General features: G+C 39.4%; 1 protein-coding gene across 2 annotated transcripts in view; it reads left to right on the top strand.

Moving 5' to 3' along the window:
* Positions 1-14,006, top strand: part of cdk19 (cyclin dependent kinase 19) — a 114,536-nt gene that overhangs the window by 41,631 nt on the left and 58,899 nt on the right. For both annotated transcript variants that reach the window (XM_030405038.1, XM_030405037.1), the window contains exons 3-4: positions 3,059-3,169; positions 4,527-4,667. In XM_030405038.1, coding sequence (XP_030260898.1) covers positions 3,059-3,169; positions 4,527-4,667 — 252 coding nt within the window. The remainder of the gene's footprint in view (positions 1-3,058; positions 3,170-4,526; positions 4,668-14,006) is intronic.

Below are 14,006 nucleotides of genomic sequence, written 5' to 3'. Positions count from 1 at the left end.
TTGTGTGAATGGTGCTGTTTCCTCCACATCCACTGCATCAGCATCTGTGATCAACACTGCCGCTTTCATGCTGCTAAATCCACGTTCACTAAACAACAAAGGACTACTCATCCATGACATCATCACAGACAGGAAAATTTACTTTCTCTGCCTAACTGAGACATGGCAGCATCAACAGTACTTCTTTACTCTGAATCAAGCCACTCCTCCAGGCTATGTTTACATCCAGAAGCCCCGCTCTGAGGGCCGTGGTGGTGGGCTGGCAGTCATACATCGAGCCGACATCCTGGTTAAACAACTTCCAGTGCTGAATGTCACCTCATTTGAATGTGCAGCCTTCTCTCTGGCTGGGCATACACAGCTGCAGGTTGTCCTCATCTACCGCCCTCCAAAAGCCTCCTCCACCTTCCTGTCTGAGCTGTCTGAACTACTCACCTCCATCTGCTCTATATCTACATCTACACTCCTGCTGGGTGATTTCAACATCCATGTGGACTCCACCAGCTGCCCCTTTGCCTCTGAATTCCTGTCACTCCTGGATTATTTCAACATCACTCAGCATGTTAAAGGTCCCATTCATGTCAAAGGCCACACACTGGATCTGGTGTGCTCCACTGGCGCAGCTCCCTCCCATCTACAATGCCTGGACCTCGCCGTTTCTGACCACTATGCTGTCCTCTTCACTGTTCCTGTCCCTGTGCCCAAGCAGCGCATAAGTCAAAACATCACATACAGGAACATCAAGACAGTGAACACTCTGGAACTGACCAACATCCTGGAAACCCACCTCCCCTCGACTCCTCACTGGATGGACTGGTGGCCCACTATAATGCTTCTGTCTCCTGGGGTCTTGACTCCCTTGCCCCTCTTAAAACCCGGACTGTGTCTTTTACCCATTCTGCCCCCTGGTTCACCATTGAACTCCGCACCCTTAAGACTACTGGTCGCCGCCTGGAGAGGCTCTATAAAAGATCTGGCCTCACCGTCCACCATGAAGCCTACAAAGACCACGTTAGGTCTTATAAAGGAGCTCTCTCCAAGGCTAAAACAAACTACTACACCACTCTCATTGGAGACAGCAAAATAACCCCAGAATGTTATTCTCCACCATTAACCGGCTCCTTAGCCCTCTCGATGTCCCCCAGCTTTCTGGTGCCCCTGACCTCTGTTTCAAGTTCCTCGACTTTTTCCAGGGAAAGGTGGCTACCATTCACCAGCAACTCCTGGCATCTGCCACCACCCTACCACATACACCTCTGACACAGATAGCTGATCCTCCCACTGTTCGCCTGCCCCAGTGCTCTCTCTCCTCCTTCTCTCCTGTGGACTCTATTTCTGTAGCTAAGTTGGTCTCCCAGGCATGCCCTATGCCCCCTCATAATGGAAATTATCAACTCATCCCTAGAATCTGGCATTGTACCGTCCACCTTCAAAACAGCTTCAGTTACCCCCGTCCTCAAGAAGCCAGGTCTGGACCCAGATGACTTACATAACTACCGGCCAATCTCCAACCTTCCTTTCCTTAGCAAAATCCTGGAAAGAGCAGTTGCCGCCCAACTCCAGCAGCACATGTCCAACCATGAGCTCTATGAACCCCTTCAGTCTGGCTTCAGGGCACGCCATAGCACAGAAACTGCCCTCATCAAGCTCATCAATGACCTCCTCATCGCTGCAGATTCTGGCCACATCAGTATTCTGATCCTCCTGGACCTCTCTGCAGCCTTCGACACAATCTCCCACACCACCCTCCTCACCCGCCTATCTGACTACCTTGGTCTCACCGGTACAGCACTCTCCTGGTTCCAGTCCTATTTAACAAACAGGAAACAGTTCGTCACCATTGGAGACTCCAGTTCCACCCCAGCTCCAGTCAACCAGGGCGTGCCTCAAGGCTCTGTGCTTGGACCCCTCCTCTTCACTATCTACATGCTTCCCCTTGGTCAGATAATTCGCAAACATGGTCTCAACTTCCATTCTTATGCTGATGATACTCAATTATATCTCTGCACCAAACCATCCACCCAGCTACCCCCACAGTCACTCGTCAACTGCCTACATGATTTAAAACTCTGGATGACATCAAATCTACTCAAATTAAACACCAATAAAACAGAGCTCATGGTTGTGGCCTCCAAGGCGCTGCTCCAGAAGGTTGGAGATCTTCTCCTGGACGTGGACGGCTGCACTATCTCCCCATCCACGGAAGTCCGCAACCTGGGTGTCATCCTTGATTCCACACTATCTTTCCAATCACACATAAAAACCATTACAAAATCAGCTTTTTACCATCTCAAAAACATCTCCAGACTCCGGCCCTCTCTCTCTGAACCTGTAGCTGAGACCCTCATTCATGCCTTCATCACCTCCCGCCTGGACTACTGCAATGGAGTCCTGTCTGAAACCCTGGATAGGCTCCAGTATGTGCAGAACTCTGCTGCCAGGGTCCTCACCCATACCAAGCCCTGGCAACACATCACCCCCACTCTCATCCGCTTCACTGGCTCCCAGTTAAATCACGCATCACCTGCAAAATTCTCCTCCTGACCTATAAATGTCTCCATTCCCTCGCCCCCCAATATCTGTCTGACCTCCTCCACCCCTACACCCAGTCCTGGACGCTGCGCTCATCAGGCACACACCAGCTCTCCATCCCTCACACCAAACTACAAACCTTTGGTGACAGAGCCTTCTGTGTGACAGCCCCCACTCTCTGGAACACTCTCCCAGCTGAAATCTGCAAACAGACTTCTCTGGAGACTTTCAAAAGAGACTTAAAAACCCATCTTTTTAATAAGGCCTATCAGCTCTAGATCCAGCCAAGTCAATCAACTTTTCTATTTTTATCTTTTATGTATTTTTTGTTTATCCATTTTTTCCTTGTTTTGTTTTTTTCCATTTTGTTAAGTGTCCTTGGGTACCCTGAAAGGCGCTATAAAAATAAATGTATTATTGTTATTATTATTATTATTATAAAAATGCAGACCATTTACCATTTAATGTCATACATTTAGAATGACCCCCTTCCAAGTGTTTCACACTTTCATGTTGTGTCTTTCAGCTGTTAAGAGAACTGAAACACCCAAATGTGATCGCCCTGCAGAAAGTGTTCCTGTCCCACAGTGACAGAAAGGTTTGGCTCCTCTTCGACTATGCTGAACATGACCTTTGGGTAAGTCTTCCTATATGCAACAGCGTATGTGTGTACATGGTGTCACCTGATATCTTTTTCAAAAAGGTCCTTTCACAATAACCTTTACAACCCTCGCATAGAAAAAAAATATCCTGATACCACTGTGATCCACTTAATTATATGCTGTTTTATACAATTATACTGTATGTGAAATGAAATATATAATACTATGATGTATGAAATATGTTGTATTTATTTCCATTAGAAAACTGTTTTAACCAGTGACATCATCTATATTCAATGCAACAAAAAAGAGGTATTACATTAGAAGTTAAGAGAACAGATATAAAAGATGAAGTTCACACCGAGTAACTTTATAATGAAGACTGTAGCGCCAGCGCCTTGTTATCGGAAAGTCGCTGGTTCAATTCCCCCGGTCTGAATGCTAAAGTGTCCTTGGGCAAGATCCTGAACCCCAAACTGCTCCTGATGTGCTGGTCGGCACCTTGCATGGCAGCCACCACTATCAGTGTATGAATGTATGTATGAATTACTGTAAGTTGCTTTGGACAAAAGTGTCTGATAAATGACCTAAATGTAAATCTATCTATCTAACTAACTATATCACACAAAATAATGTCTTAATTTTAAGGGCAGAGCTCCCATCTGTAGCTATAAAACAACTGGCCAAACAACATCCAACCGTGTTCAGGCTGCTACACGGCTAAACAATTATATTTTTCAGTAACGATTAGTAATTTTTTAACAAGATGTATTTTTGTCCATATGTGATTGTCAGTTAATGCATGCATTCAACAATTGAAACAATCATTAAAGGTGCAATACATGGGAATTTTAGTTGAAAATATTCAATAATTCTGAATGTGCAGAAATAACAGTTTATGATTAATGTTATGATGTGTATACAATGTGTTGCAGAGATATTTACTGAAGTTAGCATGCTAACCAGCTAGCCCTGTTCCGTCCTTGTCCAAATCTCCTGTGCAATATATGTAAACAACAATGACAATCTGGACCACTAGCTGCATGGCTAACAGAGCTAACTAGCTAACAGCAGCTACAGTTAGCAGCAGTTATCAGTAGCTCTGATGATACGATGCCCCCTATTTCTTTTGAGAAATATACGACGTAAGACATTAGTCAAATTTAACAAACCCATGTTGATTTCCAACACTGCTTTACTGTAACCACCACCGGCTGCCATTAAGGTCACACGATAAAATTACAATGTACATAAATCACAGCATTATAGTTTACCAGGCACCCAGTTGTGGAAAACTGTTTTCTGGTAATGTTGTAGCTATCCTGTCAGAACTGACAAGACATGCTCCAGTCCACAAGCACAACTGAGGTGAAACCTCTCTCTGCCTCATAGCACATCATCAAGTTCCACCGCGCCTCCAAAGCCAACAAGAAGCCCATGCAGCTGCCCCGTGGGATGGTGAAGTCTCTCCTGTATCAGATTCTGGATGGGATCCATTACCTCCATGCCAACTGGGTGCTCCACAGGGATCTGGTGAGCAGCTATATTAGCTTCACTGCTCCAGTTTCCCATTACAGACACACACTGGCTCCAGCACACACTTCATCCTGGAGCCGTTTCCGAAGGCAACACTGTTAACGTCACAGAAACACTGTTACCCAGGAGGGGTAGTTTTCTTGTAGCAGGATTAAGATCAGGTGATAAAAACGGAGACTTGGAGCTAAAAAATAACCAGGAAAACATGGAAAGGAAGGAAGGAAAATATGGGTGTAGATTAATTCTGTTTTAATCTGTACATTTTATACACAGAATTTCCTAGATGTTTTACATGCAAATTAAAGACCTCCCTTCAGAAAACAGTTTGTGACACTACAGATTTTACAGACATGGCGCTGATTGGCTATTCAGCTACGTGAAGTAGTTAATGAAAGGAGAAATGGAAAAAGAAAAGGAAAGCCTGTTGCTGTGGTATCTTTGATTTCACATTTCCACATTTTATCTGACATGTCTCACAACAACAACTTTCTTTATTCACATCAGTTAAAATCATATACAACATACTCTTTTAAATCTGTAATAATCTTATGTGAAATGGGACACCCTAGGAAGCTTAAAAAACTTATTAAGAGGGGCCTAGGCACAATGTCTCTGTTACAAGTTGCTATATTACCAAGAGTGGTGTCAAAACACTGCTTTATCACAACAACGGTTTGTATATCCATAGTCTGGAGTTGTACAGGTTCCCTTTTCGAATAACAAATACAGACAACTGCCACCCACTGGCATGGAGTGATATTTTCACTCGTGCAGGTGCAGAATGAATTTATCTCTTTGGTCGTCGGCTGTAGTCTTTGTTTCTGGGCCGTTAGCTTTAGCAGCCCTCTCGCTAATAAGCTCATTAGAAGTTTGCTCATTACTACTAGTTTATTTGTTTGCAATTTTAGCGCAACGGTTTTCCTGTATTCTCTCCTTAATTTTGTTTTTTACATAATATTATTTATTATGTTCTTGTTCAGAGGAGGATGACCACTGTCTGTTATATTGTCCTATCCTATTGTCTATAAATCCATTGTTCACTTAAGCATAAAAATGATAATATCAAATTTTAATATAAAGCAGCTCAGATTTTTAAAAGTAGTGATGGGAGGCCAGAGAAATATATGTATTTTTTTTACTTTCTCTTAACACAGAATTATCAGAATTAAAAATGTTAACATTGAAGTTCATTGCGTTATCTCACACCTTGACACTAGCTGTTAACTTGTGCCATATTTGTTACAGTGAACCATTCCAAGTGGCAGTATTATGTTTCTGGCAGTGCAGGTCCTGTTATGTCTGGGTGTGGTGTGTTATTATGGCTCTGATTGTCTTGGGGTTTGATTGTAATGCCTGAGGAGCAGAACGTCCTGCACTCTGAATGTTGTCTGACTCGTGTCTACCCTTTAACCTGGCTGCAACACACTGGATGTTCCTGTGAGATTCTCTCCACCTCGGTTTTCCCACAGTGCTTTGGTTAGAGGGAGATTTCATTCTCTGTAGCTCAGAGTCAAACTGGAGCCACAACACAGGGCTTCTCATTGTGTCTTAAAATCTCAATTAAGATGGCTGAATGGCAGGAATTTAATCAAAATTGTTGTGTGTTCATAGGAAAAATGTGCTAAGCTAGTTGAGAGTTAGCTCACTACGTAAGGTTTAACTCACTGACAATCAACTCATATCTGGTCAGTATTATCAGTTACAGTTTGTATGGTTATTCCTCAGCTAATGCTGATATACCCTTGTTTCTTTTACAGTTGTTATGATGAATGATTATTATTAAAGCTATTGCCTTACTTTGAATGTTGAATGAGCCTTTAAAGAGTATTCAACCGATTTAGTATTTATTTATTTATTTATTTATATGCACAATGATAAAACAAGAATTCTGTTTAATAATACAAAGACAAATAATTGTGCAGGAGAGGAAAAGAAACCCAAAGGGCTTATATAAGATCCTCCCCCTCAATACAAAATCACTAAAACAGATCAATCAATAGAAAAAGAAAAGAAAAGAAAAAGAAAAAAGGGGAAAACAAACAAACAAAAAAACAAAAACACAATAAACAACAAACAGAAAATATCCATAAAATTGCAGATTCATTTCAATTAAAACCCAATGATGTAAAGATGTGACTAGGTCTGTAGGTATTGTTTGAACTTGGTTTTAAATGTATTTATAGAGAAACTAGATTCTAAAAAATGTTTTATATCATTCCACAGCACTGCACCTTGATAGACAAATGAGAATTTAGCAACAGAGGTCCTACAGAAAGGAATATGTAAATCATTCTTTCTTCTTGTAGAATGTGTATGATAATGTGAGTTAAACTCAAAATAGCTTGGAAAAAAATTAGGTAGAGATGCAGGAAGGCAGATTACTTTATACATAAGAACCCCTGTTTGGTACTTGTTCACCTCATAAATTGTAAGAAGTTGTAATTGTTTAAATAGTGGTTTTGTTGGGGCTAGATAAGAAGAGTTGGTGGCAATTCTTACAAAGGATTTCTGACATCTATGAATTGCTTGTAAATAAGAAGAGTAGGTGCTGGCCCAAATTATATTGCAGTATGAGATATGAGAATAGATTAAACTGTAATACAAGGTTAGAAGTGTACTTTTTTTCAAATGTTGTTTTACCCTTTTTATAATGCCTAAAGATTTTGAAACCTTTTTACAAACAAATTCACAATGATTGTTAAAGCAAAGTTTTTCATCAATGTAGATGCCCAAGAACTTCGCTGATGAAACTTGTGCAAGTACACTATCATTGATATAGATTTTAGCTTTATCTGCATTGTAATTCTTGTTTTTATTTCTGAAAATAATGAAGTTTGACTTTTTGACATTCAATGATAACTTATTTAACTTAAACCAGTAAGAAAAATGGAAAAGTCCAGTATTAGCTTTAGCAATAAGGGAATCAAAATTCTTGTCAGTGACAAGGAGGTTTGTATCATCAGCGAAAACAATAGGCGACAATAAACTTGATGCATTTACAAGATCATTAACATATATCAAAAACAACAGGGGTCCCAATATGGACCCTTGTGGGACACCACACTTTAGTACAGCCCGCTGTGATTGGACAACATTGAAGACAACAAATTGCTCTCTATTGTGTAGGTAATTTGCAATCCATTGTAAAACATGTTTTCTAAAACCATGACATTTTTGATAACAAAATTTCATAATTTACCGTATCAAAAGCCTTTGATAAATCTAAGAAAATGTGTATTCATTTTTTTCCAGTGCAGCAGTGATTTTTTCTCTGAGGAACAAAAGAGCCATATACGTAGAATAGTTTTTCCTAAACCCAAACTGATGTTCAAACAAAATATCATTAGTAGTTAGATGTTTCATAATTCTGCTGTATACCAACTTTTCAAGAATTTTAGAAAAACAAGGCAATATTGATATGGGACGATAGTTATAGAATACAGTTGGATCATCTGATTTAAAGAGCGGAATAACCTTGGCAATTTTGAAGGCTTGAGGGATAATACCTGATTCAAGGGACATGGAAAAAATGAATGTTAGGGGATCAATGATTAGAGAGGCTACCTTTTTGATCAATGAGGCAGGAATCTCGTCATGGCCAGCAGAGGTGTTTTTGAGACTCATAATAATATCAAGTACTTCCGTGGTCTTTACAGGCTCAAAAACATTTATGGAAACATACTCTTTACTTATGAAATCAGTGGGAGAACCAATAGTGTCACCAATATGTTTTGCAAGACATGGTCCCACATTCACAAAAAAGTCATTAAATTTGCAATTTGGGGTGGCTCTGTTATCTTTACTTCACCATCCTGGAATTCAGCTGGGGATGGAGAAGATGCATGTTTCATATTGAGCAATTCTTTCAGATTGTCACATGTAGATCTAATGTTATTTGTAGAACTTCTAAATTGGTCACTATAATACTCCCGTTTAGCATTTCTAAGAAAATGATTGTACTTATTCCTAAATGATTTGTATGCAGCATAGTTTAGAGGAGTAGGACTTTGTATGTATTTTTTATACAATTTATTTTTCTTCAAGGCAGATTTTCTAAGTTCAGTAGTAAACCATGGTTTGTTCATGCCTGCAGTGTTTTTTTTACTGTTATTTATATGAGGAAGACATTGGTCAAAAACAGAATAAAACTTGGTAAAAAAATAATTATAAGCTATATTTACATTCAGAGCCTCATATACAGCTTCCCATGACAATTTTGCCAACATTTCTCTGAAGGTGTTGATATTCTTTTCATTGAACCTGCGGGATGGAATCTTCTTTGGTTCAGACATATTTGATTTACCACACAAGACAGAAAGCTGAAAAACCGGCATATGATCTGAGATATCTGTATAAAGAATACCAGATTTAGTAACATTAGAAAATGCATTAGTAAAAATGTTATCAATCAGTGTAGAGGATTTACTAGTTATTCTTGTGGGCTTGTTATTTAAAGGGTAGAAATAATTGGAGGACAGTAAGTTCATAAAATCATCAATGTGTTGTTTGATTTCCTCATTCAGAAGGTTGATATTAAAATCACCTAGTAAATAACAAGGTTTATTCTCCTTGTCAACATGTTCCAATACCTCTAGCAGACCTTCTTTGAACTCATTGATGTTGGTATTTGGAGGACGATATATACAACCTATAATCACTTTTTTTTTCTCTTTCAGGACAACAGTTTGAACCTCTAGAAAAACACCTTCACTGTTGCAGTCTTGAAACTTCACTTCAAGATCAGTTCTTTGTTTAAAATCAAGACCCTTACGAACATATAGAGAAACTCCACCACCTCTACTTCCTCTACATCTGTGTGTGGCTGAATAGCCAGCAATTTCAAATAGGGAGTTAATATCCTCTGTGAGCCATGTTTCAGTTAATGCAATAATTGAGAAGACGTGATTTAATGATGAAAGATAATGATAGAAATTGTCATAATTTTTAGGGAGACTTCTTATATTCAGATGTAGAGTAGAAAAGATGTTGGATTCTCTGTAGGTTGAAATAAAAGAATTAAAATGTTTTTCCGAGAAATAATCACATGAAGATGAGCAATAAGCTGTATCATACGAATCAGCATTTATGGATACATTATTTAAAGGCAAAAATGAATCAGGATTAAATAAATCATTGTAGACCTTATCATCCTATAAGGAACCTAAAGGCTCAGAGTGTGAACAGAGGGTAGTGGTTGAAATCTCCCCCTTTGAAATGGGACAACCTTAGCCTCTAGCAGACGAGTCCCTGCCATAATATCAAAGAATCAGCTCTAACAAAGTGGCTCGCTAATTCAGTTACAAACACGTTTCATTTCCTGTAACTGACTTTGTTTGACTTGGTGCAGCCAAAAATGCTGGTGGAAAAATGCCAACAGCTCTCTCTGGAGACACTAAAGGCTTTATGCACCTTTTTTCACTTATGCAGTTGTACGTCCTTACACCTGGAAACACACTTGTGTCAATGTGGTCCAGATCAGATCTAAATCAATGTGACTTTAGGCAGCTTCTTAGAAAACATCAGATCTGTCACATGTGAGATTAATTAACAATTGAAAATATCTTCTTTGTCAGTGTCTCATATCTGACTGTGTATTGTAAACACCCACGGCCCATCTGCATGCGTGTCTCTTATCTGTCCCTGCATCTGTCACTCCCTCAAAGAACATTTGTGACTTTGCTTGTGGAGAAAGAAGTATAATTAATCAAAAACATCAGATTATGTGGCAAAACTTTAATTTGATTATCAACATCACTGCTTTGATGTCAGACAATCTGGAGGGAGGCTGTTTTCAGATAGTGCTCATGAGAGAATGAATGACGGAGATTATACATTCTGACTGAAATGTAGCTAAGATGGTGGTTGATTCCTCTACATACACCTCTTAGTGGATAAATTGGGTTCAGAAGTCAGAGAGCAGAGCAGTCACAAAGTTCAGGCATCCACAGGGCTCTATCTACTTTGAATTCAGTCGTCCACTCTTATGTAATCCCCAGCAATCCTCGGTGGTCATGTGGTGGCTGGACATCACGTTATGTAAACCTGCAGGAAGCAGGGAGTGTGCTCAGTATATGACATTCAGGCTCTGTCTGGTGATTTGGAACAATCCACAGAGCAGCTCTGTTCTCACTGAACTCATAGCTTTTTTGATTGTTGTTGCTGTGTAATGTGCCAAGAAGAGCGGTTGTTGAGCTGAAATGACAATGTGTTGAATAGCAATTGTGCTATATATAAGCAGAAAATATGAAATGATAAGATTGTGTTATCATTTGCTTTATATGTCAGAAAACAGGGTCAATAAGAAGGTTTTTTTAGTGAGGTGAATTGCCTAATTCTTCATGGGCTACAGACACTAATTTTAGGAAGCAGTGTTATAATATATGTATCGGAACAATTTGTTTTGTTACATGAGAATGATTAGAGAAAATATGGCTTAATTACATATATTCAAATCAAGCATGAATATGGCATTGACCATATATTGCAGCAAACTTATCAAGGAGTCAAAGGTCTTTGGTGCACAGCTGAAAACAAGAATTGGTCCTCTGGCCCTGTAGTTGGCAGATTTGAAAATATCCAGGAGGACAAGGTGAATTATTTAAAGTTGAGTATTAATCATATTTTCTTCTGTATTGTCTTTATTATGATGAGTTAGGAATTCCTGCAGTGAAAGTGGTGTCTGTCCAACATCCAGAAATGTTGTGGATGAGTCTTGGTCGGGAGGGCTGACCGTCGCCGTGACAACATTAACTACAACAACACAATAGTGGAGGAGACAAACTTTTAATAATAATAATAATAATAATACATTTAATTTATATCACACCTTTCAGGGTACCCAAGGACACTTAACAATAACTAAGAGACTTAATAATAACTAAACAAAGAATAATAAATTTCACCCGCCTCTGAGACTTTCACACAGAATTGATGCAGGATCGGTGTTACACCCTGACAAACCTAACTCTCTATGACTGACTTAGCCAGGCTTCAAGGCTAATGTTTTATATTAACAGTAAAACAAAGTCAAACAAACAACATTTCTGTTTACTGCCACACACAAAACCTGATGTATATAATTTAGCCAACAAAATAGCCAAAAAAACAAGACATTGATAGAATTAGGTTCAGTCAGCTTTATCTGTTCAAGGTACCTATGTTACATGCAATGGTCATCTTATTTTATGTGGATAGTGAAAAATGCATTTTACTACTTTCTAGAGCCCAACATTTTCATCTAACAAGAGGACATGAAAATGTCCCCATGTGAGAAGCTGGAAAAAGTGAGACTTCAGTGAGTCATTCTGCTTAAAATCTGAATTAAATGAAGTATTCAAGTATCAAAGTATGAAGTTAAATGTATTTTTTGTCGCTTGACTAATCACTGAATTTACAATCTAAATCTAAAGATTGGATTTTACCGGATTTTAATTTCTAATCGCTCTATAAAAGCAAGGAATCTCTGTCTGTCTGTCTGTGTGTGTATGTGTTCCTCAAATATCTCTGCGGATCAGGATCAGACTGACCTGAGACATACAACATGGCTGCTGCGTGGTTCAAGGGTGTGCGACTTCGCATTTGTTTTGACTGCAATGATACCGTTAATAAATTATTTCATAAATGCTTTACAAATTCGCGAGCATTGTCCACCGGAACCACCACAGTCACGTGCGCACCAGAGCCAATCACTGCAGAGCCCACCTTAAGAAACAAGCGGATTTATACCTGCAACGGCGCAAGCTGGACCGGGATTTTGCCGGCGGTTCGGTCCTGTTCTGTTCTGTGCATCTAAACTGACTGTTGTGGTTTAATGAGACTAAACGAGTCCGGACCGAGTCTGTTCAGGTCTGAGGAGATCCGGAGACGCGCGGACAACAAAGTGGAATTGGAATCTGTGGATGTGCGTGTGTAGCTAGCTGCTAGCCGCTAGCTACACATGCACCGGCACGTCCAAAACCGGACTTAGGGTAAATAATGTCCGCCATGCTTTTTCGAGAACATTGCCGTCACATTTGCTTTGTGTCTGGTGCAGGAAGAAACGGTAAAAATGGGCTTTTGTCACAAAAGTGTCCAAGGAGCAAGTTTGGTTGTTGAGGAACAGGAAGTTGTGGGAGGGACGTAGGCAGATAAATGACAGGCAACGACGGTCGGTGAATAGACAGCGATATTGAGAGTTGAGAGATTTGTGACATTTAGCGTGTTTGGAGTGTGTAGTTAGTGTGTTATGTAGTGTTTGGTGTAGTGTGTTTAGTGTGTAGTGGAGTCGGTTTTTTGTTTTATGAGTCAAAGCAATGAGGAGACTGCTGAATGAGCATTGCCTGCATTTAAATGTAAAAAGTTACATATAATTTTGTACATTTTTAAAATGTATGCACATATTTAGCAAACAACAATTTATATTTGCATTATAAGTAATACAAAATGGTTTGTTGAACATATTTGTGGTTTAAAGTTAAAAAAATCTAACTTTTTCTACTCAGATTTTATGGTTTTTTGTGTGATTTTAGGTCCATTGTGTTAATACAGTATGTTAAAATAAAAAAATAACTGTACAGTCACACATGTCAGGTTGTGCTGAAAATAACGACACCAAGTAAATAATTTTTAAGGTGAAATATAATGGCAAAATCAAAAATAGTCAAAAACGGCCAATTATACCCTGGAATATCGGATTTCACAACAAACCTAAATATCCCTGACGCCCCACCTTCAAACACAGCCTCATTTGGCCATCCATGAAAAAGCTTCTTAACCTCCCACTTTTCTATAGGAAGACATTTTTCTTACGGGCACTGCACTAGTACCAATAAACAATAGGAATGAGTAACTGCAGGCCTCATTGTCCCTTATCCATGAAAAGATATTAGATTGTATAAATGAATTAGGTCTTCAAAGTCTAAGAAATGTCTTGTGTGAAAAAGGACTTTAAAATAGCTTTCTTTCTTTCTTTTTTAACAAATTTAAAGAAAAAAATAAAATGTTATTGTACGGGCTTTTAATAAACTTATGTGAAGAATGTTAAGAAAAGAAGGAAGGACCTCAGTAATAACAGGGAAGCCTCCTTACAGCAACGTGAGGAGCTGTATGCTTGTTTTGCTCCCTGAAGGTCACACCAGTCTTATCTGTGCACCAACACTTCCACCCCTTTATAACTATTTTCATTACAGCCGATGGAATTCTCCATTGTCAAACTCTGTGACTCTGCACTGATGTATTGCAGTTAGTGCCGTTATTTTGCTGTCTCAGTGCCAGGGCTTCCTGCCATTGTGGCCTAAATCCTCCCCTCTACAACTGGTTGTTTTTGGTTCTTGTTGTTGGTCAGATTATCAGCTTTGC

The sequence above is a fragment of the Sparus aurata genome, chromosome 22 (genome assembly GCF_900880675.1).
Source record: "Sparus aurata chromosome 22, fSpaAur1.1, whole genome shotgun sequence".
NCBI lineage: Eukaryota > Metazoa > Chordata > Actinopteri > Spariformes > Sparidae > Sparus > Sparus aurata.
The sequence above is the reverse complement of the archived record's forward strand: the minus strand, read 5'-3'. Positions and strand labels throughout refer to the sequence as shown.